Source organism: Peromyscus leucopus, chromosome 5 (genome assembly GCF_004664715.2).
Source record: "Peromyscus leucopus breed LL Stock chromosome 5, UCI_PerLeu_2.1, whole genome shotgun sequence".
Classification (NCBI taxonomy): Eukaryota; Metazoa; Chordata; class Mammalia; order Rodentia; family Cricetidae; genus Peromyscus; species Peromyscus leucopus.
The window spans coordinates 111,802,659-111,826,860 of NC_051067.1; the positions used below are offsets into that span (position 1 = coordinate 111,802,659).

General features: G+C 41.8%; 1 protein-coding gene across 1 annotated transcript in view; it reads left to right on the forward strand.

The window, feature by feature from the left end:
* Positions 1 to 24,202, forward strand: part of Phlpp2 (PH domain and leucine rich repeat protein phosphatase 2) — a 76,801-nt gene that overhangs the window by 22,642 nt on the left and 29,957 nt on the right. Inside the window, exons 4-9 of the mRNA XM_028891102.2 lie at positions 9,036 to 9,226; positions 12,029 to 12,154; positions 13,659 to 13,813; positions 16,535 to 16,681; positions 17,103 to 17,333; positions 18,437 to 18,639. Coding sequence (XP_028746935.1) covers positions 9,036 to 9,226; positions 12,029 to 12,154; positions 13,659 to 13,813; positions 16,535 to 16,681; positions 17,103 to 17,333; positions 18,437 to 18,639 — 1,053 coding nt within the window. The remainder of the gene's footprint in view (positions 1 to 9,035; positions 9,227 to 12,028; positions 12,155 to 13,658; positions 13,814 to 16,534; positions 16,682 to 17,102; positions 17,334 to 18,436; positions 18,640 to 24,202) is intronic.

Below are 24,202 nucleotides of genomic sequence, written 5' to 3' on the forward strand. Positions count from 1 at the left end.
CGCCTTTAGTCCCAGGACTTGGGAGGCAGAGGTAGGTGGATCTCTGTGAGTTCAAGGCCAGCCTGGTCTACAGAGTAAGTTTCAGGACAACCAAGCCTGTTACACAGAGAAACCCTGTCTTGAAAAACAAAAACAACAATAACAACAAAAAAAAGCAAGCTATTTGTAAACATATCTTCTCTTTAAGTGTTTCTTCTTCTTTTTTTTTTTTCTCCAGGCTTACTGCAACTATTTTTATAGCATTGCCAGGTTATGCTTTATCCACATTTTAAAGATTTGTGTATGTGTATGTGTACATGTCTTTCCTTAGAGATTAGGAAAGGTGTTAGATAGGCAGTTTCGTTTTTCACAAACTAAAGTGGTGTATATTCTTCTCAGTTAATTGAAAAAGGAAGGTACAAAAAGTATTCACAGAGTAGGGAAGCAATAGATACAGATACATATTCTTGAGAGATGTGAGAGTGAGGGTGAGGGTGAGTGAGAGTGAAGGTGAGAGTGAATGAGTGTGAGGGTGAGTGAGAGAGTGCCAGAAGAGGGAAATGCAAGTAAGATCTTTTGGTGGCTTGTGGAGAGAGAAAAGTTGACAATTTGAAGTCAAACCTGAGAGAAAGTAGACCAATTTGAGGAACTGAACCACTCACTTATTGCTATAAAACTCACTTTTGAAGACCCAATCTGAGCGCTGGAGAAATGGCGGGCGCAGAAGTTAAGAGCATGTGCTGCTTTCACAGAGGACCTGGCTTTGGTTTGCAGCGCACATGTGCAGTGGGTCACAACCAACCCTGGCTCAGCCCGTCTCTGGGGAATCTGTCACCCCCTCCGGCTTCTTTGGGCATGGTACTCGAATGTGCATACCCAGATACATATAAGGAAATTAATAAAGCAAATATTAAGAACCCTGAGTTGAAATGACAGCATGCCCCTTAATTTTCTGTGATTGAACTGGATTCTTCATGCAGTCAGGGTTTTTATTCCAGGATGAAAGCTGAGCCTTAAAATGCCTTGGAATTCCTTTCTTTCTTTTTTAAATTTATTCTTTGTGTCTTTCACATTATGCCTCCCAATTCCACCTATCTCCCGCCCCACCCCAACATAAAAAAAAATTGAGTAAAAAAGAGGGGAAAAAAAGGAAGATAAAAAGGAAAGAAGGGGAAAATCTCCTCATAGAAGCTGCAGTGTGACACAGTGAGTCATGCAGGAAACCCTTTACCCATATATTTTTACATGCAGGCATTTATCGAAAAGAATCATTGGTCTGGGGCTGGAGAGATGGCTCAAGAGGTTAAGAGCACTTCCAGAGGTCCTGAGTTCAATTCCCAGCAACCACATGGTAGTTCCCAACCATCTATAATGAGATCTGTTGCCCTCTTCTGGCCTGCAGTCATATATGCAGGCAGAACACTGTATCCATAATGAGTAAATAAATAAATGAATCTTAAAAAAAAAAAAAAAAAAAGAGGGCTGGAGAGATGGCTCAGAGGTTAAAAGCACTGGCTGTTCTTCTAGAGGTCCTGAGTTCAATTCCCAGCAACCACATGGTTGCTCATGACCATCTGTAATGAGATCTGGTGCCCTCTACTGGCGTGCAGGTATACATGCAGGCAGAATACTCTGCACATAATAAAATAATTAAAAAAAAGAATCATTGGTCTGGTTGGAGGCCCCTGGTCTCTGCTGCACGATCGATGCTGGGCCCTTACAGGGACTCTTCCTGGACATTCTGATGCTTCTCAGTGTTGTGGAGATCCTGCAGCTCTGGGTCCACAGGACTGACACCTCCCAACCCCTGTGCTTAAGCAGATCACAGATGGGGTGGATGTTGGGGTGGGCCAACACACAACCCTGGGACTGGGTAGTTGCAGGGTTGGTCAGTTTGCCAGCTGTCCCCTGTCTTTGCCACCAGGGTGAGTTCTCCTCCAGCATTGCCCTGGCTAGTTCGCCCCTTGCAGTGATGAGCAAGGGGTGGGGCCAATTTCCAGCTTTCATGTTCTCTCATACCTACATCTTCAGGGCCAGCTCTACTGTGTTGCCCAGTTGAGGTGTAGGGGCCACTCCCAGGAGTGCTGCTGCTGCTGAGAAACAGGGACACCCACCCCTACTCTTATGACCCCAAGGCCAGCTCTTCCACCTGCCTCAGGCGTTGATAGGGGGTTCTCTCCCCTGCCCATGCCACCTCAAGACAGATGAGTAATGGGGACAGCTCTCCCATTCTTGGGACCTCAGGGCCAGTTCTCCCATCTGCCTCAGGCATTGATGTGGGGGAGGGGCATCTTTCCCTAACAGATGAATAACGGGGACAGTTGTCCCATGCTCGCAACTTCAGGGCTGGCTCACTCACAATCCACCAGCAGGGTCAGCTCTATTGTGCTGCCTGGGTGAGGTGCAGGGCCTGTTCTCCTGAGTGCTGCAGGTGGTGAGGGGTCAGGAAAGAGGGGACTTTTCCCTCACCTGAGACACCCAGATGAGAGGGTGTGACCTGTTCTCCCATTCGTATGCCCTCAGGGCCAGTTCGCCTGTGCCCCTGTCAACAGGGTCAGCTCTATTTTGCAGCCTGGGAGGGGTGTAGGATCCTCTCTCCTGAGTGCCTCAGCTAGTGAGGGTGGGACCAGTTCTCTCTAGTGTTGTAGCCAGTGAGGGGCAGGGCCAACTCTGTATACCATATTCTCTATGCCTTTGGTGAGATCAGGAATCACGGACATCAGTAGAGACCACAACTGCATCGAGAGCCTGAACCCAGACATGAGCCTCAGCAGAAGCCCAGGCCCAGATGTCAGCATGGCCCTGGGTGGCAATGAAGCCATCCACGTCAGCCTGCTCCTCATCTCTTTCGCCTCTTCAGATATGCCTCTGCCCACAGGACATGAGCCATTTTGTCCTTCTCATATCGCTCCATACATTTGCTCACCATAGTAGTTCCTGTTTGGCTGGCTACAGGGTGCCAGGTGGGCCAGTGTTTTCTTCTTGGAGCCTGGTGCAGACCTCCCCATGCCCACATGTGAGTCTCCTTGTCCATCTTAGAGTGTCGTGACCCTGGGCAGGACCATGCTTCCTCATCACAAAGAGATCATAAGAGTGCCCAACTGCTGATGCCTGGTGCTGGTTGGGCTCCTGGTTGGTGGAGGTATTGCTGGAGACTTATCACAAGCCTGGGCTGTGATCCCTTGAGTTCTGCCAGCCCCAGCCGCATGGCTTGTGGGAGTGTTACTGGAGTCCTTTCATGAGCCCGGGCTGCAATCCATTGAGTTCCACCAGCCCCAGAATTTCTTTTTTTTTTTTTTTTTTTTTTGGTTTTTCGAGACAGGGTTTCTCTGTGTAGCTTTGCGCCTTTCCTGGAGCTCACTTGGTAGCCCAGGCTGGCCTCGAACTCACAGAGATCCGCCTGGCTCTGCCTCCCGAGTGCTGGGATTAAAGGCGTGCGCCACCAACGCCCGGCTCCCAGAATTTCTTTTACATACAAGGATAAAGCACAGTTGTTGGCTCTGATATCACCAATTTTCTACCGCCACTTATAAATTATAGTATGACCATATGAAGTCTTCTTTAAGAGAATAGTTCTAGTATAAACAAGAGTAAGATTTTGTTTGATACTGTTTGGTGGTAGTTGTGTCAGGTGCTAGATGGGGAACCTTAAAAAGTTAGTTCTGTGAGTTTAGATAAGCTAGTGTAATTTAAGTGAGAAAATTATGTTCACTAAAGGGAATTTTAAAAGTAATTATTTTACAAAATAGACAGTATATGCATCTGGTGCCCAAATCAAAAGGTAACAAGCAGATAGGTAGCAAGGAAGGTAGGTGGAGGTAGATAGGTAGGTGAATTATCTTTGGCTCTGTAACAAATTGCCTCAAAACATAGTAATGTCAAATGTATATTTTTGTAGTTTCTCTGGGTTGGAAATATAGGAGCAGTTTTAGCTGGATGACTCAGGTTTGAGGCTCATTAAGACCGTCATCTGGGGCTTGTTTCACTTTTTTTTAAACTTATTTTTATTTTACATGTATGTATATGTCCCATCTGCATGCCTGTTGCCTTTGGAGTCTATTAGAGGGAGTTGGATCCCCTGGAACTGTAGTTACAGATGATTGTGAGTTGTCTGAACTGCAAGTTGAGTTACCTCTCCAACCCAGTTCACTTAAAATTTTTGTATTACATTTATGTATATTCAAAAATAAATACAAAATATAGATATGTATGTTTGTGCTTGTGTGCATGAGTGTACACATGCAAGTCTGCATGGTGTTCATGGGGAGGTCAAAGAGCAGCTTGTGAGAGTCAGTTCTTTCCTTCCACCAGGTAGGTCGTGGGGATTCAACTCTGGTTGCCAGGCTTGGACGCAGACAGCTCTACCCTCAGTGCTGTCTCCCCAGCCTTGAGGATTCACTTTTTACTGTGGCTTACAGGCTGTTGGTTAGAGCTTTGGTTCCTTACTGACCATTGGTTGGTAGGACACTTGAGTTCCTTGTTATGTAGACTTTCCATGGACTGCTTAATTGTGTCTACAATATGGCAGCTAGTTTTACCCAAGGATGAAACATGACTCCCACCTATACCATGTACACATATGCAGGCTACAGTATCTTTTTTGACAAGTTAACGACCATTTTCTGTTTATTGAGGCTGGAGAGACGGCTCATCTGTTAAGAATGCACACTGCTCTTCTAGAGGACACAAGTTCGGTTCCCATTAACCATGTCAGGTACATCAAAACCACCGTAATTCCAGCTGCAGGGTATCAGACACACTCTCCTCGGCCTCTGGGCACCTGTACTCACTCGCACATACACACAGACATACACATAATTTAAAAAAGAGAAATGGGGGCTGGAGAGGTGGCTCAATGGTTAAGAGCACTGGTCACTCTTCCAAAAGACCCAGGTTCAATTCCTAGCACCCACATGGCAGCTCACAACTGTCTTTAACTCTAGCTCTAGGGGATTTGACACTCATACAGACATACATGCAGACAGAACACCAATACACATAAAATAAAAATAAATCATTAAAAAATGAAATCTTAAAAAAAGCAAAACAATCAAAAACTGATTCATTAACCACAGCCTGCATTACAGAAGGGGAAAGAAATTAGGTTCTACCTTTGAAGGAAATAGTGTCAAAGAAAGTGGAACTTATCTTAGACTATCAATAAAGAAATATTTTCTTCTTTTCTCAGTTCCTGAATCCAGAGACAGTCACAGTTAACAGAAGGAAAGGAACTGCTTTAAGTATTGTCTGTGAGCAAAGTGCTAAGGAATCAGCTTAAACTATTTCATGTGTGAATATGTTGATTGAGTCAGCCTACATAGAATACAGTCATTGAGGCCAAGATCAAACCAGGTAGCCTTCTTGTGTTCCCTAGCTACAAAAGATAGCCAGTCCAAAGGCTGTGGGAAAGAGTTGGGCATGTAGCTCACTGGTAGAGTGCTTGTCTAGCTTGTGTGAAGCCCTGGGCTTTATTCCCAGTACTGTGGGAATAGGGGGTGGCAGCCTTGGGAATAAAGACATTTTTCATCACTGAAGTTGAGTGGATGGCATGATCAGCCATGAGGATTTGAAGTACATTAATTTATCCCTCTATTTATATGAGAAGAAATGGAATCTCAAGGATGTGATTTGCTAGAGAAGTTATAGTTGTAGATAAACAGCTCCGGATGCCTCTTTCTTCATCATGGCATCTGCCTACATTGTTTAAAATGCTTCTGTGTAAAGACATAAATGCAAATGAGAAGGCATACACAAGAACCCTGATGAGTTACAGTTCTTGTGATAAGATACCTGTCCGAAGGCAATCAGGATGACAGTAACCCTGCTGCCACTTTGAACCTTTGACTTAAGGAAGGAGAAGTTTGCTTTGACTCGTGGTTTGAGGGTAGGCCATGGCAGCAGGAGTGGGAGGTGACCGGTTACATGGCCTCCATAGTCAGAAAGCAGTCAAGAAGCAGAGAGAGGATGCTGGTGCTCAGCTCTCTGTGATCCTAGTCCATGGGCTGGGGCTACCTACTTTCAGGGTAAGTCTTACCTCTTCCATTGACCCTTTCTGGGAATCCCTTCATAGACACAGTCAGAGGTCTGTGTCTGTGGTGATCTCAGTCAGGTTGACAGTTAACAATCGCAGATCTCATAGTGTGCTTCCATTAAAAGTTCAAAAACTAGGGGCTGGAGAGATGGCTCAGAGGTTAAGAGCACTGGCTGCTCTTCTAGAGGTCCTGAGTTCAATTCCCAGCACCCACATGGTGGCTCACAACCATCTGTAATGAGATCTCGCACCCTCTTCTGTATACATAATAAATAAATAAATCTTTAAAAAAAAAAAGTTCAAAAACTAGCTGGGCAGGGTGGCATATACCTATACTTCCCGCACTTTGTAGTAGAAACAGGAGGATCAGGAGTTGAAGGGCATTCTTGGCTACATCTCAAGTTCAAAAGCAGCCTATGTACATGTGACCCTGTCTCAAAACAAAACAAAACAAAACAAAAAAACCAGCTACAATAGCAAAAAAACCCCAGACACCCAAAAGTTCAAACACATAAATCTCAGCCATATTGATTGGAGGTGTGCGGCAACAGTTTATATATCTTAAGTTGTGAGTAACAGAGTTGTAGATTGCATGTGATGATTCCCAGCCTGTCTCAATTAGCTGTGCGTATGTGACCGTATTTTTCTCATGAGAGCAAGTGGAATTCGTGAGCGCCACTTCTATGTCTTGTTCTGTTCCTCGGTGCTGTTTTCCTCAGCTGAGGGCTAGGATGACAATGGTCAGAACAGTATTTGAAGTCAGATGTCAGAAGTGGCAGGTTCACCGTCATCCTAACTTTCTGAATAACAGCGTTGATCTCTGGCTACCCAGAATGCCCACCTGAGCAGAGTTAGATGTTAAGTTTGAGCCATTCTATCCTGTTTGTTACAGTAGTTTAATCTCTATTTATATAGGATGTATGCATTATAAATGACAAAAGCTATAAAGAACTAGGAGATGACCGTTAGGGAAAGGAGAGAGGCTGACTTCTAGAGTGTAGGAGGAAAACATTAGTCATAGGAGTAGAACTTTTGAGTCATTACAGGCATACATTTTGAATTTTGACCAAATGTTCCTAAATTACACAAATATGTGTTACCAGCAAGCACTTTGTTTAGTAGAGATTGAGAGTTTTTCTACATCTCTTTCAGTATCAAGGAATGTTGTTAAAAATTAATCTTTTCCCCAAATTGCAAAAACCATACTGCTTCAGGTTAATTTGCACATCTGAACCTTGTTTGTTAAAATATAGGCATGCTGGGGCTGGAGAGCTGGCTCAGTAGTTAAGAGTGAGTTCCAGCACCCACTCTGGCTCACAGCTGCCTCTCACCCCAGTTCTAGGGAGAGCTGATGCCTCTAGCCTCTGGAGCCATGTGTGTGTGCATGTGCACGCACACACACACACATACAATTTTAAAAAGAATAAACTAAAAAATGTAGACGTACTCTCTAGGAAAACAGTCCACTGCACTAATATATTACTTTTGTGTTCCCTATTTTCTTACTCTTATTTTATATGCATATTGTTTCTTGGTAATTATTGTGTTCATATTTTACCTTTCAGAAAATCTTGTTTAATTACACAAATAAAATACAAATATGTCATCTGTATTTAATTTTTTACATTTACTTCCCAAGCTCATTAACTGCTTTATCACTAGTCCCTGTTGTCAGTTTAGTTCTGTATCTCTTCATTTTAAGTGTTGGTAAACACCTCGTTGGGAATGTTTAGCAGGTAGTCGAAGCTGAGGAAATGGAGGTCTGAGAGGACCAGACCCCTGAGGAGTGGGTTAGAGTGTAGGCAGAGGGGTTGGCTTACAGTAGGAGAGGTGGCCACCCAGGAAGTCCAGTGTTCACAGTTTTTTTGAGTAATGCAGTTTTGAGTCTTTGGAGTATCTGACCCATTTCTTCATGTTACTTATGCAGAAATGCTTGAGTAGGTGGACAGAATGGTGCCTGAGGAACGTGGTTAATCAGGTAGTTATCCCTAGAGAGCTGTGTTTACTGTTTGTGCCACCTCTTATTTCTGCTGCTTCCCTCAGTTACTTATTTTTATTTTATTTTGATTGATTGATTGATTATGTTTTCCATAGCACAAATCTGGAGGTCGGAGGACAACTTGTGGGAGTTGGTTCTGTCCTTCCATTGTGGGTTTTGGGGGGTTGAAGTTAGGCACTTTTGCCAGCTGAGCCATCTTACCAGGCTGTTAACCCCCATCATTTCTGTATTTGGTACTTGTCTCTGTCAATGCCTTTACAAAAAGCTCTTCTGTCTCTGTGCTTGTTTTCTCCCTGTATCTCAGTCATATGAACATGGTGGATGGAAAGCAGATGCTTGAACAAGTAGAAGCCGGTGCATGCCCTGCTTCTGCCTCCATGGTGGGAGCAGTCAATTGAAGTATCACCCATCAGCTTTTCCTTGCAAGGGCCAGAGAGGTGGAGGATTGTGTACAGAATTAGAGAACTCTTTTTATATGTTACTTTCTTCATTCTAAAATAGATTGATATCAATAAGGACTATCATTTATTCCATTTTATATTCCCATTATGCTTAGTACTTTCTGCTATTTTACTTTTTTTTTTTTTTTTTAAAGAATACCCTGGAGGGTAGATTAATAAAATCTAAGACAGTACAGAATAATAGAATCTAAGTTTTGTGAGGAGAGTAAGCTCAGTGGGCCAGGTAATTGAAGGGAGTGGCATCACTTACATTCTGGCTCCAGTGTGTCTGAACCCAAAGTCCATGATCTAGACTCCTTGCCATGTGAAAGGAGGCTGAAAGGTGGAGAAGGGTTAACAGTGACATCCGAGGTAAAGTCTAGGGTTAGACCAAAATTCACAAGTATTCCCACTGTGTAAGTGCAGTGCTGGGTATTATTTTAGGACTGAGATTTTGTAAAACCCATATTGCTTCATTCCTCATGTCTATAAATAGGGCTACTGAATGTTGGCCCATGCATTTTCTTTTCTCTTCCAGTATTATGTTACTTTAATAGTACATTCTGAAGTACTGTTTTCTTTTCAGAAAAACCATGCCAGATGGATCATCTGGATCGAATCCTACTGTCTGGCATCTATAATGTACGAAAAGGAAAAACCCAGCTGCACAAATGGGCTGAACGCCTAGTTGTTCTCTGTGGTACCTGCCTTATTGTTTCCTCAGTGAAGGATTGTCAAACTGGAAAGATGCACATTTTGCCTCTGGTTGGGGGAAAGGTAAGATTTACAAATTTTAAGTATTAACTTGGTCAATAAGAAGTGTTAAGGGTGGCTTGTTAAGGTCCAGTTGGTAAAGGAAGAACTGGAAGACTTCAGTTTGATCCTCAGAACCCTTGTTTAAAAAACAAATGAGCAAACAATAACAACCACAACAATAAAACTGAGTGTGGGGGTGCATTCCTGTAATCTCATTTCTGAGGAAACAATGACAGGTAGATTCCTGGGGCTTGTTGCCCTGCAACAGGCTAGCCCAGTTGTAAATTTCCAGATCCATCAGGGACCCTGTTTCAACAGCAAGGTGGACTGCTCTCAAGGAATGACTCCCCAGGTGGGTTCTCTGGCCTCCACATGCATACATGTGTATGCATACATGAATACACACACATACACACACACACACACACACACACACACACACACACACACAGAACTAGGGCTATAGCTCAGTGATACAATGCTTGCCTAAAAGAAAATACCCTTCCTAATTTCCATAGAAGCCAATAGGAACATCAGTAAAGATTGTATCAGAAACTCTTGGGAGGGCCCAGGACTCTCCATCCCCAATTGTTGTAGAACTGTCTACTTCTAGTAGGAACTAGGTGTTATTGCTGATAACACCAAGATGTTACCAGGATGCTACATGGAAGTTCTGTGGGAACTGGAATTAACTGCCATCGTCCTTTACCAAGGTAGATTCTTTCAAGTTTCTTCTTTTTGAAACATAGAGCTGGGTGGTCATGAGCCTCAATTCAGCAGCCAGGGAAGCGTGACATATCTGTTTCTGTCTCAAAAAGTTCATTTGCTAGTTAGACAAACAGAGTGAAAGGTGACCATAGATAGATTAGTATTTATAGGAAGCTAGATAAAATTTTTTGTTTGTTTCTTTTGAAGCTTGACTAGCATAACCAGTGTAAACTGAAGAGATTCACTGACAAAATGACCTTAGACAGTCATACTTGGGAATACACAGTTGGTGTAGATACAGGACAGTATAGATATAATACTGTATTAAAAAGACAGATAGCACAGGCTGGAGAGATGTCTCAGAAGGCAGAAGTACTTGCTGCCAAGTTCCAGAAAACACCAAGAAATGTTATGTTAATGACGATATCCACAAATTCAATAATCAAAAAAAAAAAAAAAAAAAAAAAACCTACATGGCCGCTCACATCTATCTGTAACTTCGGTTCCAAGAAGGAGTTCCATGCTCTCTTTTGGTCTGTGTGGGCCTAGTGCATGTGTAGACACACAGAGACACACAATACACATTAATAAAAATGAAAACTAAAATCTAAAAAAATTTTACAATTGAATACTTTACAACGTTTAGACAATCATTCATAGTCAAATACTGAGAAAGTCTTGTGAGTTACTCATAAGAAATAGAAATTAAAATCAATGTTTCTATATGATTATGTTAATTTAGTATTATGTAAACTGACATTGTAGTTTTACATATGTGCAACTTTGGAAATTATTAACTATTAACGGTGAGATGTTCCTTTTATCATTTGTAGTGGGGTTTATTGTTACAAAGCTTTTCCCATTAGTCTTTATTTATTTATTTGTTTGTTTGAGACAGAGTCTCACTATATATTCCTGGCAGGCTTGGAACTTCTAGAGATCTGCCCTCCTCTGCCTCCCAGTGCTGGGATTAAAAGTGTTTGTCACCATACCTGGCAAGGCTTTTTTTTTTTTTTAAAGGGTGAGTTGTACAGAGGTATAATTTTTTTTATTTTATTTTATTTTATTTTTTGAAGTTGAGGACCGAACCCAAGGCCTTGCGCTTGCTAGGCAAGTGCTCTACCACTGAGCTAATCCCCAGCCCCGTACAGAGGTATAATTTAATGTATCTAAAATTTACTTAATTTAATTTATTTTTCCCTTCCATTTTTGTTTTTTGTGGATGAGTGTTTTGTCTGTATGTATGTATGTATATACACCACATGTGTACTTGGTGTCCTTCGAGGCCAGAGAAGCCATCAGATCTCGTGGGACTGGAGTTACAGATGGCTGTGAACCACCCGATATGTGTGTTAGGATCAGAACTCTTACTCTGTGCATCAGCAGCAAGTGCTCTTAATCACTGAGTCATCTCTCTAGTTCTCCACAGTAAAATATTGAAAAGGTTATTCTTGAATATTGTCTGTACATTTCAGTGAAATTCTTTGTTTTGACACCAACTTCTATAGTCACACTGATTCCTTACCAATGAACAATGATTATGTTGTGAATACCACAATTGAGTGTTACAAAATTTTTAATTTTAGTGACTCTTTACAGCATGCTTCTTTTTTGCTTAAAGTATTTTATGTTTCTACCACCTGGTTCTATCTTTAGTAAGCACTAGAATGTATTGATTTGCAAGTATAACTTGTGAATTTGTAACTGTTCTGCCAAGAATCAGAAGCAGTGCCATCCAAAATGAGATGCCAGAGATAGAAGTGATTCTGTGGGGATGGGAAGAGAGTATATCTTTAGCAAATCTGTGTAAGCTGAGTTGTTGCAGTTTAGGGAACAGTAGCCCAGACTGACCCGGAATTCTCTCTCCTTCTTTGTCTGCCCCCTGGGTGCTGGGGTTACAGGTGTGTACCCACATCCAGCTTTTGTTGCAGTTTGATTGACCTCTCCATATGGCAGTTGATGTTGTCATTTCATGTTCCTGTTGGTTGGTTATATATATTCTCTGGAGAAATCTGTCTGCTCAGATTCCTTGTCATTTTAAAAAGTATGTCTAGTTACTGCTTTTGGACCATCATTTCTGATTAGTTGTTCTGATTTTCTCCTCCTCTTCTTCAGATAGAAGAAGTGAAGCGCCGGCAATACTCCCTTGCTTTCAGCTCAGCTGGAGCCCAAGCTCAGACCTATCATGTCAGCTTTGAGACTTTGGCTGAGTACCAGAGATGGCAACGGCAGGCATCCAAGGTTGGAAGCTTTGATGAGAAATGAGGATATAGGCACAAGTGATCATTCTTAGCATCACACCTCTTCTAGTGCACTGTGACTACAATAATGGAATTTCACTGGGTCTTTACTTACTTATATTCTCATAGTAGAAAATGGTGTCAGAATGTTTTCAGGTTCATTTCCCTCTGTACTGTCTCTGTGAGGTGAACTTTAGATGGAATTAAGAAATAATGAATTTTGACCTTTAAAGGAATTGAGACAAGAGATTTACATTGCTTCTCACTTGTCACAGTAGTCTCTGATTGACATATCTATTCCCTAGCTTGTAGCCTAGTGTGCCTTGGTCTGGACATTTTTAGAACAGCCTTGATGAGCCACTTAAAAGGTTAACTTATCTATGGGACATGACCTGTGATTCTGTCATGATCCCTCTTCTAGTATGTTGAGGACAATTGACATTTCAGCATAACCCTGCTTAGCCATTAAAGATGCAGCAGTAAAGTCTAGTGCAACTTCAAACGTGTGCCCTTTGGATTCTTTGCAGCAGTTTTCAGAAGAGATGCCACAGTGCGATGTATGTCTCAGGACACAAGTAACTTTTGTCAGGTGTTTTAAGATGCATTGCAGCCATATATATTATTGTAGTATTACAGATTTTAAAGACTGGTTTTTACTGAGTTTTGTTGCTGTATCATATCAGCTATAAAATCTGTTCTATGCAAAACTGGTTTCAATTGTAACTCTATTCTTCTGCCCCTTTAAAGAGAAGTTACTGTTTCTTGGGCATTTTTGGCATACTCAGAAGTGTGCTGTGTGTATAACTATTTTATTTTATGCTTTCAATAGAAGAAGAAACTTTGTGAGTAAGCAGCAGAGATGTGTGGCTACAAAAATTTTTTCATCTCACACTGTCTTATATTAAAGCTTGTCTATTTGAATCATCTTAACATTGCTTCTGATATGAAATATTAAAATTTTAATTCCTTATAGAGACATGGGCTTTTTTCCTTTCTCCCTCCTTCCTCCCCTCCCTCCCTCCCTCCTTCCTTTCTGTAAAAGACAGGATCTCACGTATACCATATTGGTTGGCCTGAAACTTATTTGTAGCTTAGGTTGGCCAAACTTTTAGTGGTCCTCCTGCCTCAGCTTCCCAAGTGCTAGAATTAAAGCATGTACCCACTATGCCTAACTTTGTTGTACCTTATATTTTTGTTTTCGATTTTTTGTTGTCTTTAGATAGGCTGGCCTTAAATCTCCCTATGGAGCCAAGGCTGGCTTTGATTGGCTTCCTGCTTCCACCTCTCCAGGGCTAGAATTATAGGCCTATACCTTTGTTTTTCTAAGCAGCTCATGGTTTTCGGGAAATGTAAAAATTAACCTGTTTTTATAAATGAATGACAGAATGTCTACTTTCCCCCTTTCCTAGTTGGTAGTCAGCACCTTTTGTGTAAATGCCGTTCTGGCCTGTGCTGGGTAAAAGCACCCAGTAGCTCAGGAGGCTTTTCTTTTGGTCCTTCTTCAGGTGGTGTCCCAGCGGATCAGCACTGTGGACCTCTCATGTTACAGCCTTGAGGAGGTTCCCGAACATCTCTTCTACAGTCAAGATATCACCTACCTCAACCTGCGACACAACTTCATGCAATTAGAAAGACCAGGGGGCCTCAACACACTCTACAAGTATGTCAAAAATAGTTTCCAGACTGTTATGTTGAAGATCAATTATAATCAGTATCTTAGTGGTTCACATTTTTTAAGTTGACAAGTTTACTGTATTAATCTATTCCTCATTTCTATAACAAAGTAACCAGAGGCTGGGTTATGCTTAAAGAGAAGAGGTTTTCATGTAAGATCAGATGGTCTCTTTGATGAAGCATATGGCGAATGGTGGGAGAGGTGGGATCATAAGACAGGGAACCAGGGATATTCGGTGGTCAGTGCTTGCGTTTTATCACAGCTGATTCTTTTGGGAACTAACTCAACTGTGTAATTCTTTTCCAGGGCAGAATGTTCAGTGACTTAATTACTTCTTCCTCCTCTTTTTTACTTATATATTTGTTTTTCTATTTTAGTGATGTTGGGGATTGAATCCAGGACCCTGTGTATGCTAGACAAATGTTCTAAGCTACGTGCTAGCCCTCACCTCTTACGGGTCTACCACCTCTTGGTCCTGACACACTGGGACCAAGCTTTCAACACATGAACTTTTGAGGAATGAATCAGGTCCAAATTGGCACTTTCCATCATATTATAGTTTGTAAATTTCCACTCATTTGAAGAAGCAAAATTGTTATTTACACAGATCTCCCTCATTATTCTCCCTGTAAAACAGAAGGTTGATGAAATGTTCTATTTCAAAGACTACAATGAGTTGCCATTGATTTTGATAATCTTTTTTTGGTGGTTTGTTTTTGTTTTGTTTTGAGACAGCGATTCAATATGTAGCTCTGGCTGGCCCAGAACTCACTATGTAGACCAAGCTGACCTTGAACTCACAGAGATCCACCTGCCTTAGCCTTATAAGTGCTGGGGTTAAAGAGGTATATGCCACCCGGTTTATTGACAGTTTTTTAAAATCAAAAGTTTCTAATTTAAATGGCTTCAAGCAGACAGACTTGACTTCAAGAATTCTGGAGCAGATGTTATCTTTTCTTTGTGCCTGCTCCTACCAACTCTTGAGTCTTGTCAGCTATGAAACCTTTCTCTTCTGATAATGGAACCATTTTCATCCCTACAGAACTATGATCTATGTTTTTCTATCTTCTTTGTTAGAATATATTCTACCTTCCTATTCTCCCCACATCTCACCTAATATTTCCACCTGAAGCAGCATGAGAGACCAGCCTGGCTATATTAAGTGAGACCCTGTCTCAAGAAACCGTACAAGACACAAAAACTAGATGCCCATGAATAATGACATGATATTATTGTGGGTTTCTGCTGGGGAAGGGAAACCTTGAAAATCAAAGCAAAGTGTTTTATATTAATAAAAATAAATGCATATTAAAATGACATGTTTTATAAACTCATGTTAACATGTTTCTTATAATCCTAGTATAATCTTCAGAAAACATTAGTATTTAAAATCTAATTTTTTACAGATACAAGTATATATTTAGTAATGATACAGGTATTTGACTCATATTTGTGGAGTAAATTAAGATAAGCTGTAATATTAAGGAAATCAGTCTTTAGCATTTCTTTCTGAGCTGCCCTGAAGCTAGAATTGATCTAGTTAGAAAGTTTGGGCAGAGATTCAGAAGTGAAAGGAATAATAAGTCATCCAAGTCAGGTCCCCTGGAAGCTAGACATTGAAATTTGGAAGAGAGAAGCCTTAGAATTAGGTCCTATGGGCTCCATTCTCAAAACAGGAGAATGATGCCTTTGGCTTATCATCTTATATTTGTATGACATAAAACATGATGTTCCATACACTCATTTTATAGCCATACTATTTCAAGGCAAGATAATATAGAAACGTTTACTCTGTGAGCAAATGTCACCAACACAGGATTCTTATAGATCAAATCACTTTACCACACAAGGCTGTCACACATGTTTTCAAGATCATCTGGTCCATTTTTTTTCAAGTGGCATTTAAACCAATATAATTTTATTTTAGTTTATTTATTTATTTATTTTGGTTTTTTCGAGACAGGGTTTCTCTGTGTAGCTTTGCGCCTTGCCTGGTACTCACTTGGTAGCCCAGGCTGGCCTCGAACTCACAGAGATCCGCCTGCCTCTGCCTCCCGAGTGCTGGGATTAAAGGCGTGCGCCACCACCGCCCGGTGCCAATATAATTTTAGTATAAAAAGAGTTGCTTATAATGTGCTATATATTTGTTAGCTATTGTGGTATCTGAATAGATTAACCTTTGTATATTACATGTAGGCATTTAGTAAAAAAATACACGAGATTAAGTGTATCAGATGTGACTTGATAGAAAGGAACTGTAGCAGCATGGGCTCCCATGTAGATTTTTTTTTAACTCATTGGGGGAACTCGATTGTTTCAGTTTCATTGACAGTGTGGATGGACTGTGTTTTAACCACTCTAATATCCTCCATGTCCACACAACATTTGGTAGCATGTAAATGAAAACATGTTTTAGAACAAATTGTATGGTGCACATTTTATTAGATAATTTATTTTATTAGATAATTTAGCTGGATGTGGTGGCAAGATTTTGAGTTTGAGGCTAGCCTATGCTACATTGTGAGTTGTAGGCCAGTCTGGGCTATATAGAAGGATATATAACAATAACAAAATAGTTAGTAAACAAAATTGATCATCAAAGTCCATTGATGGTCCCTGTAAAGACATATAATGGGTATCTTAGTTATTTAAACCATCATAATGGGTTGTGGAAATATTGTCTGTATTTGTGCCTTTGTTCTTTAGATTTTCTCAACTGAAGGGCCTGAACTTGTCCCATAATAAGCTTGGACTGTTTCCTGTGTTGCTGTGTGAGATTTCTACCCTGACTGAACTCAACCTTTCTTGTAATGGATTTCACGACTTGCCGAGTCAGATTGGCAATCTACTAAAGTAAGTGTTGGCTTTTTTTTTTTTTTTTTTTTTTCTAGGTTGTCCTTTCTTTTGCAGGGGACCATCTCTGGTCTTAGGATGCAGGCAGTACTTTGAACTTTTGCAGTGGGAAAAGTCACATCCTTACCAGGATTCTGTCCAACAATGGTTCTTGATGCCAGAGGTGACCATACTGCCAAGTAGTAAGCCATTCCCTCCAGTTCAGCAGGGGAGACCCTGGCTCTTTGGTGTCTGAAGTCCCATCCTTAGAAGTTGTGTCTAAATCTCTCTTAACACTACATGGGCCAAGAGTTAGGGAATTTTGCCATGTTTGGAGTGTTAATAATTAATGTCATGGCTTAATAATAAATGACAACCCCTGTTGTTGGCCCGTCTGTTTGTGTGAGCTGTTCCATAAAGCAGGCTTGTTTGTTTTCCACAGTCTTCAGACCCTTTGCCTTGATGGCAACCTTCTCACCACTCTACCCGATGAACTGGGAAACCTGCAGCAGCTTACTTCTCTGGGAATCTCCTTCAACAATTTTAGTCAAATTCCTGAGGTTTTGGAGAAACTCACCTTGTTAGATAAAGTGGTTCTGGCAGGAAACCGAGTGGAAGTCCTGAACTTAGGGGCGCTGACCAGGATGAGCCACGTTAAACATGTGGATCTAAGGTGAGGCCGCTCTGTATGGGAGCTTCTTTAGCTTTGCTGTGGTGGACCTCGATGTCTTCTCATAAAGACTTCTTTAAAACATTAGGAACTTAGAACAGTGTAAAAATAGATGTTTTCAGATATGTAGTAAAACTTCACTATTTACCCCATAGCAGAGAGATTAAGGATCTGGTGAGTTTCTCAATGACAAAGACTTAAATTGCCAGTGTTTTATGAGAAAGTTGTTTTCCTTGAGCCTTTATCTAGACTGGATTTCAGTAGTCTTTTGTTTTGTTTGTTTATTGGCAGTAGAAGGTGGAGCATAGTAGTATTTCATTATTCTAATGAGCATTTGTTTATTTATGAGTGATGAACATCTCTTTGTATGGAGACTAGTGGTTTCTAGTTTTCTATAAATGTGACCATTTTTCTGTTGAGTCACTTTTTTTCTTAATAACATTGTATTGTAATTGAAATATTCACGGCTTCACTAGTAAGACCTTCTTATGAGTGTTTTATAGTGACAGTCTTTCCCTAAAGGAAGGTTCTGTCATTTCAGGAATCTGATAGCGAGCCCTATAAAGACACAGGAACTTAGTAGCATGTAGGAGAAGAACAGGTTGATGTGTGTGAAGTCATGTAGGGATAGGGACAATAACCTGAAACATTTAGTGAAGTTTGCATTTAAACCATTTCCTGTATGTTGAGATCATTTTCTTCTCTTTAGTGCATGTGAGTCTTAGTACTAGAGAAAAGGAGGCACAACTCCAGGGAAAGGGAAGCTGTTCCTGTCGCTTAGCTTCTCCCTCGCTCCAGAGCATGCCCGTCTCCTTGCCCTCCCCTTTTCCGTCTGACCTTACTAGGTACTTGGATGTAAGTGTTTCTCTATTCGTGGTTATTGCCATGTCTCTGTCCCTTCTAATTTGTATATGTATTTACTGGTTCTAACTTAGCTGCATCTTGGGTTCTTTTTCTATAAGTCAACTGTGGTTGTTTTCTGTAGGACCTTGAAAAATGAAGAAAGTAGTGAAATTCTCAAGTACAGTAAAGAGAGGAAAGGGTCATCTCTCTCCTATGTTTTTATACATATAAAAGAAATGATTTTTCTGTTTCTGAATATTAAGGATGAACCACTTGAAAACCGTGATTATTGAAAATCTGGAAGGAAATAAACATATCACTCACATGGATTTGCGGGACAATCAGTTGACTGATTTGGACCTTAGCTCCTTATGTAGCTTGGAGCAGCTGCATTGTGAGCGGAACCAGCTGAGGGAGCTGACACTCAGTGGCTTCTCCCTTCGAACTCTCTACGCCAGTTGGAACAGTGAGTTCTCTATCCAGCCTCCTGTTTTTGCTCTTTCAGCTTTAGTCTGAGTCTTCTAAGAAGAATGACGTCTGTGGTCCTTTTCAGCCACTCTGCAGAATGGAGTTATGGCCTCTTGTGCTTTCTCTTTTAACTTAGCCATTACCCCTGAAGCAGTGGATATATACATACATTAAAAGACATGACAGGACCCGGTGGCGGTGGTGGCACACCTTTAATCCCAGCACCTGGTGGACAGAGCCAGGCGGATCTCTGTGAGTTCTAGGCCAGCCTGGGCTACAGAGCGAGATCCAGGACAGGCACCAAAACTACACAGAGAAAAAAAAAAAAAAAAAAAAAGACATGACAGGATACTGAGATTCATTGTGTGAGCACAGTAAGAGGCATTTTGCAGAATCGTAGGGGTCGGGTAGGTGGATAAGCATGTTCTAACCAGAGCATCTGTTATGAAGTAGGCGTTGGTATCCTTACGGCCCAAGGGCTAAATCTGTCTACCCCTCTTTTTTTTCATAGTCTATAAAGAATAGTTTTTATATTTTTTAAAAATTAGAATAATAATCATGACATGAAAATTACATGAAATTCAAGTTTTTATATTCATAAATCAAGTTTTATGGGTACACGCTCATAGGTTTACATTTGGTATATACATCACTGTTTTTGTGTTACTATGTCATAGGAGTTTGACACTGTTATGATCCACAAACCCTAAAATACTTCTTGTAGCCTTTTAAGAAAAAGTTTCCCAACCCCTATTGGAAAAGCACATGCTGCTTTGGTTGTAGTGTGAGAAGACCCTGTTCCAGTAGTGTAGTGAGCACAAACGCCAGACACAGACGTGTTTGTGCTTTCTCCGGTGTGACAGTTGACATAGTAACGGTAAATTCACAAGGTTTAGTGGTTTCAGTGACAGAAATCTGTCATATAACCTGCCTACCTTAGTAGCCTGGCTGAAGTGAATGTAAGTTCTTTTATTCTTTCATTTCTACTAACTCTAGTGTCATATAGTAGACATTAAATACATCTGTAAATCTGTATGAACTTATGTGGTTTGTAGAATGAGTGTAAGTTAAAGAGGCTACAGTGGAGTTCACGAGGTTTCCCAAGCTGGCAGAGAGTCAGTATTGAGAAGATAATGAACCAGAGGAGTGCTAAGAGAGAGCTGTTGTAGTCAGGCTGGAGAGCAAAGCTGCAGAGTTCAGCTGCAAGATGTCAGGTTGAATGGAATCACGACCTGAGAGTAGGGAGTGGATTCCGAACAGAAAGCAGTATGTCAGGCAGGTCCAGGTCCAAACAGGCAAACGGGTAGACTGAACATATAGTTGTAGACTACATCAAAAGCAAGGGATTGAGCTGAGCTGAGGTTCAAGGAATAGTGGGGGAGGCCTTAGTCTCCCCGCCCCCTGCCAAAACACGCCTAGATATCAGATGGTAGGTTGGTGTGGTATTTAATGTCTGTCACTTTAAGGGGTCCAGGTAAGGGAGTTATACCCTTTCCTTGGCCTGGTTACTCTGACGTGATTTTAATATTTCCATGTGCCCTACAGTCTCAATTTACCCCAATAAACTTATAGAGTGGCTCCCTTTTGGTCCCCAGGAATAGGTAATTTATCAGTCTGTGTTGGATGGGTTGTACCTGACATCTGGGTCTCTCAGGAGCTGTACTCATCCTCCCTCAAAATGAAGTCAAAAGCTGCCTGTGCACAGCCTGAAAAACCACTGTTCATACGATACGGAGGGATTCAGAGCAAAGCTTAGCTTGATTTTAGCAAATAGAGATGGTCTGTGGGAATGTTTTTCAATGTAAAAGGCCTTGTATTTTGGAGACCACTGTTTTGTCAGTTTGCAGCAGTCTCATGTTGTTGAGGCCATTCTATGGAGAGTTCTTGACCAGTTAGGCTTTTCTATGTATTTTATTTTGGTTTTTGGTGTTTTAAGACAGTTTCACTGTATCACCCAAGTTGGCCTCAGATTTAACCTCCCAAGTACTGGGATTGTAGGTATGTTTTTACTATGCTTTGCAGTTTCCTATGTTTAGGGAAGGGAAAATAGTCAATTTCACTAAGTGCCAGAAATGAAGATTTGAATAATACTTTATAGTCATCAAATTAAAAGGGAAAAATGGTGAGTGTAACCAGACTAGACATAGTATCTTCTGGAGTCCTCAACCACAGCCAGTGAGCGGAAGGTGGCCCTGGCAGGGAAGTGACAGGGCTGTGTGGATAGCAGTTCCCTGCGGGCATCTATCTCAGGATGATTGTCACAGCGTTGTGTTAGGGGGAAGAATCAATAGTGATGTAGTTACACAGTAGATTTTGTGCAGTAGTGGAAATGAATGGACTAGAGCTTTGTGTATTGGTGCAAAGAAGTCTTGGAAACAGCTTTTGACTAAGAAAGCAGAACTACACGATCATAGTGTACTGTGTACATTATACCAAAGCTTAAACTTAGAAAACAGCATTTTCTAGGCTCAAACTGTACCACAAATGATAAGCATTCAGGGTGATGTTTACCTCTTGGTGTTAAAGGAAAGCATGTAAGGCACATGTTGGTATGTTAAGAGCTAGCCGATGATGATAGACCTGCTCGTTTTTTGTTTTTTGCTTTTTGCTTTGTCTTCTGTATCTGAATATGTTATTAGGATAAAAGACGTTTAGGAACTTGAGTTCTATTGTCTTTTATCATGTTATAGAGGCTTCACTCCTGCCTTAGATTAATTTCTTGAGTTAGAAGGTCCTGTTTTTGAGCAAGGTAAAGGAGCTTAGCATAACCAAACCTGATGACCTGAGTTCTATCCCTTGGACCCACAGGGTGGAAAGAAAGAAACAACTCCCCCAAGTTGTCCTCTGGCCTCCACATGACACTCACAAATATATGTGCATGCAGAGATAAATAAATGTAATAATAAGAAGAAAAAAGCCCACACCTGTAATCCCAGTACTTGAGAGGATGAGGCAGGAAGGTCAAGAGTTCCAGGGTAGCCTGAGCTATAAAGTCAAATACTCTTTCAGCCTATCTTTCCCCTTAGGAAAACCCACAACAACAATAACAACAACCAAATGTATTGAGTGTTGACTGGCACTGTGTATTGATGCTATGACAGTGAATCAGTACAACCACCTTGGAAATGTTCAGTGTAGGTACTAGAGCTACCATGTCTGGTATGCCCAATGTTCCTCTTGGTTTATATTCACTATCTGTGCTTAGATTAGTTCACATGTATGTGAGTAAGATAGCCATAGTCACCCTAAATTGGAGAAGCTTTCAATGCCCAGCAGCCCTGGGCATGGGGTACCAGGTACACATGGTAGTCAGTTGGCAGAGTCCTTATGTTCTACCACATAGAAACCATGTCTGGACAAGGAGGAGCTCTCTTCAAGTGCTGCCCTTTAACTTTTGTACCCCATGGCGTGGCAGTCAGTGGGGTAGCCAGGTTTAGTGGCGCCCTCTAGTGTCACAACTCCCACATAGACCTTTGGTAAGGAGAACCCTTAGTCCTACAGTGAAGCAGGATTCCTCAGCCTGTAGCAGCAGCTGGCATTGTAGCTTCTAGACAGGCCTATCAGGAGTCTTCATCCCTTGGTAGCAGCCACTGTTACAGCTCTGAGACCTGGGGTATCTGAAGACTTGACATCTCTCTGGTGTTCTTCCAGCGGCCAGGCCTGCAGTTGCTTTCTTCTGCCTCTTTTTTGTTTTTTTATTCTTTTGGTTTTTTGAGATGGGGTTTCTTCTCTGTGTAGTTTTGGTGCCTGTCCTGGATCTCGTTCTGTACCCCGAGCTGGCCTTGAACTCAAAGAGATCTGCCTGGCTCTGCCTCCCGAGTGCTGGGATTAAACCGCCACCGGCTTCTTCTGTCTCTTTATAGCTGCTGTCCTCATCCCAGTTCAGACCTCTACCCTCTTTCGCCTTCTCTGTACTTCCAGTGCCACTCTTGTCCCTGGCCTGGCTGCTCCCTCAGGACTATTCAGCTGCCTCTTGTTGGTCAGTGTCTCAGGAAACAGCTACCGCTGCCTGTTTGTTACTACTGCTGCTGGCTGCCAGGCCTGTGGCTCTCCTTAGCTTCTTCAGCTCCCAAGACGCCATAGCTTTGCCACCTCTGCAGCTTAGCAAGCTCCACAGTTGGGGTCATGCTGTCTCAGCTGCTCCACTGACTCTGCTGCCTCGCAGAATGCCGAATGCCGTTTATTGAAGGAGGGAGGAGGTCTTAAATACAGGCTTACAGCACAATGGGAGAATCCCAGAGGGCAGAAGTTCACTACTGATGTTTTACAGTCTTGCATCTAAGCTGTTAACACCCATTATGCAGGATACACAGACAAGGAACTTCCCTTAAGCTTTCAGGAGGGTGGAACCCAGCAGGGAATTAGCATAGGGAGATATCAAGGTCAAGGTCAGCAAGCAAGGCAACAGCTACACAAAACGGGGGCCAGGGACCTACAGGTCCCCCTTTTACTAAAAAATGAGCTTCTGGCTTGGGTTGCGTGGGACGTCAGCAGGTCACCTTATCCATCATGGGGACACTTGCTCAGGCCGCACAGGTGCTCTGTCTTAGGTTGGTGAGTGCCCCCCCATACATTACCCGTCTCTGAATACTCATTATCATACAGGCTCAATCGTGTGTGTGTGTGTGTGTGTGTGTGTGTGTGTGTGTGTGTGTGTGTGTTTGTGTGTGTGTGTGTGAGCTACAGAGTTAACTGCTGCCAAAGATCTCAAAGTGGCACTGGGCTTGCAATCTGTGTTCAACACAGAAAAGACCAACAGAGGTCCTAACCCACCCATAGCCAGTAGGCTAAAGGCAACTGAGCCTTACTGCAAATTGGAGTCCTTGTAAGATGGTATCCCAAAAGCAAATGGAACTTGAGTTTATAAATTTATAACTTTCAAAGCCAATCTAAATGTATATAACTATTGGATTAAATTTATCATGCCCAATAGAATGAAAGATTAACTAACTGTGGTAGCTACTTTTGCTGCCAGGGTCTCCACTGTGCTAGCTGTAGTAAGCAATTATGAAATGGTAATTCCAGAAACAGTAGCAGCGGTGGCCGCCTCTACTACAACATCTGCTGCTGTTTTCTGTGTAGCCAGATTAGCCTCCTCTGCTAAAGGAGGCAAGAAAAGATAACTTGAGAGAAGTCTTTTACTAGGGCTAAATGTTGTGGCTCCAGACTGACTCATAAGTGAGCAGACAGCTTGCTTATAGCCAGAGAAGGGTGTTTACACCAATCACAGCAAGCCTGTCATGCAAAGGAAGGTTTGTATTTACACCAGTCTCAATGATCCTTCTGCTAGGCCACTAGGGTTAACTATCCCTTTCCTGGCCCAGGCAGAAATGGTTGTAGAGTCATCTAGGATTTGTCAAGGCTGTGACCTAAAACGTCTTATGTAACTGTTTGAAACAGCCCTGGCTTGGGGCTGTCATTTCAGGACGCCCTTCGGGAGCTGCGGCAGATAACAATACAGTTATTATATACTTTCTCAAGACTTCTGTCTTGTGTTCATAAAGTTTGGGGCTGGCCTAAGGTTGTTTGACTGGCTGATAATCATTTTGTTCAACACAGTC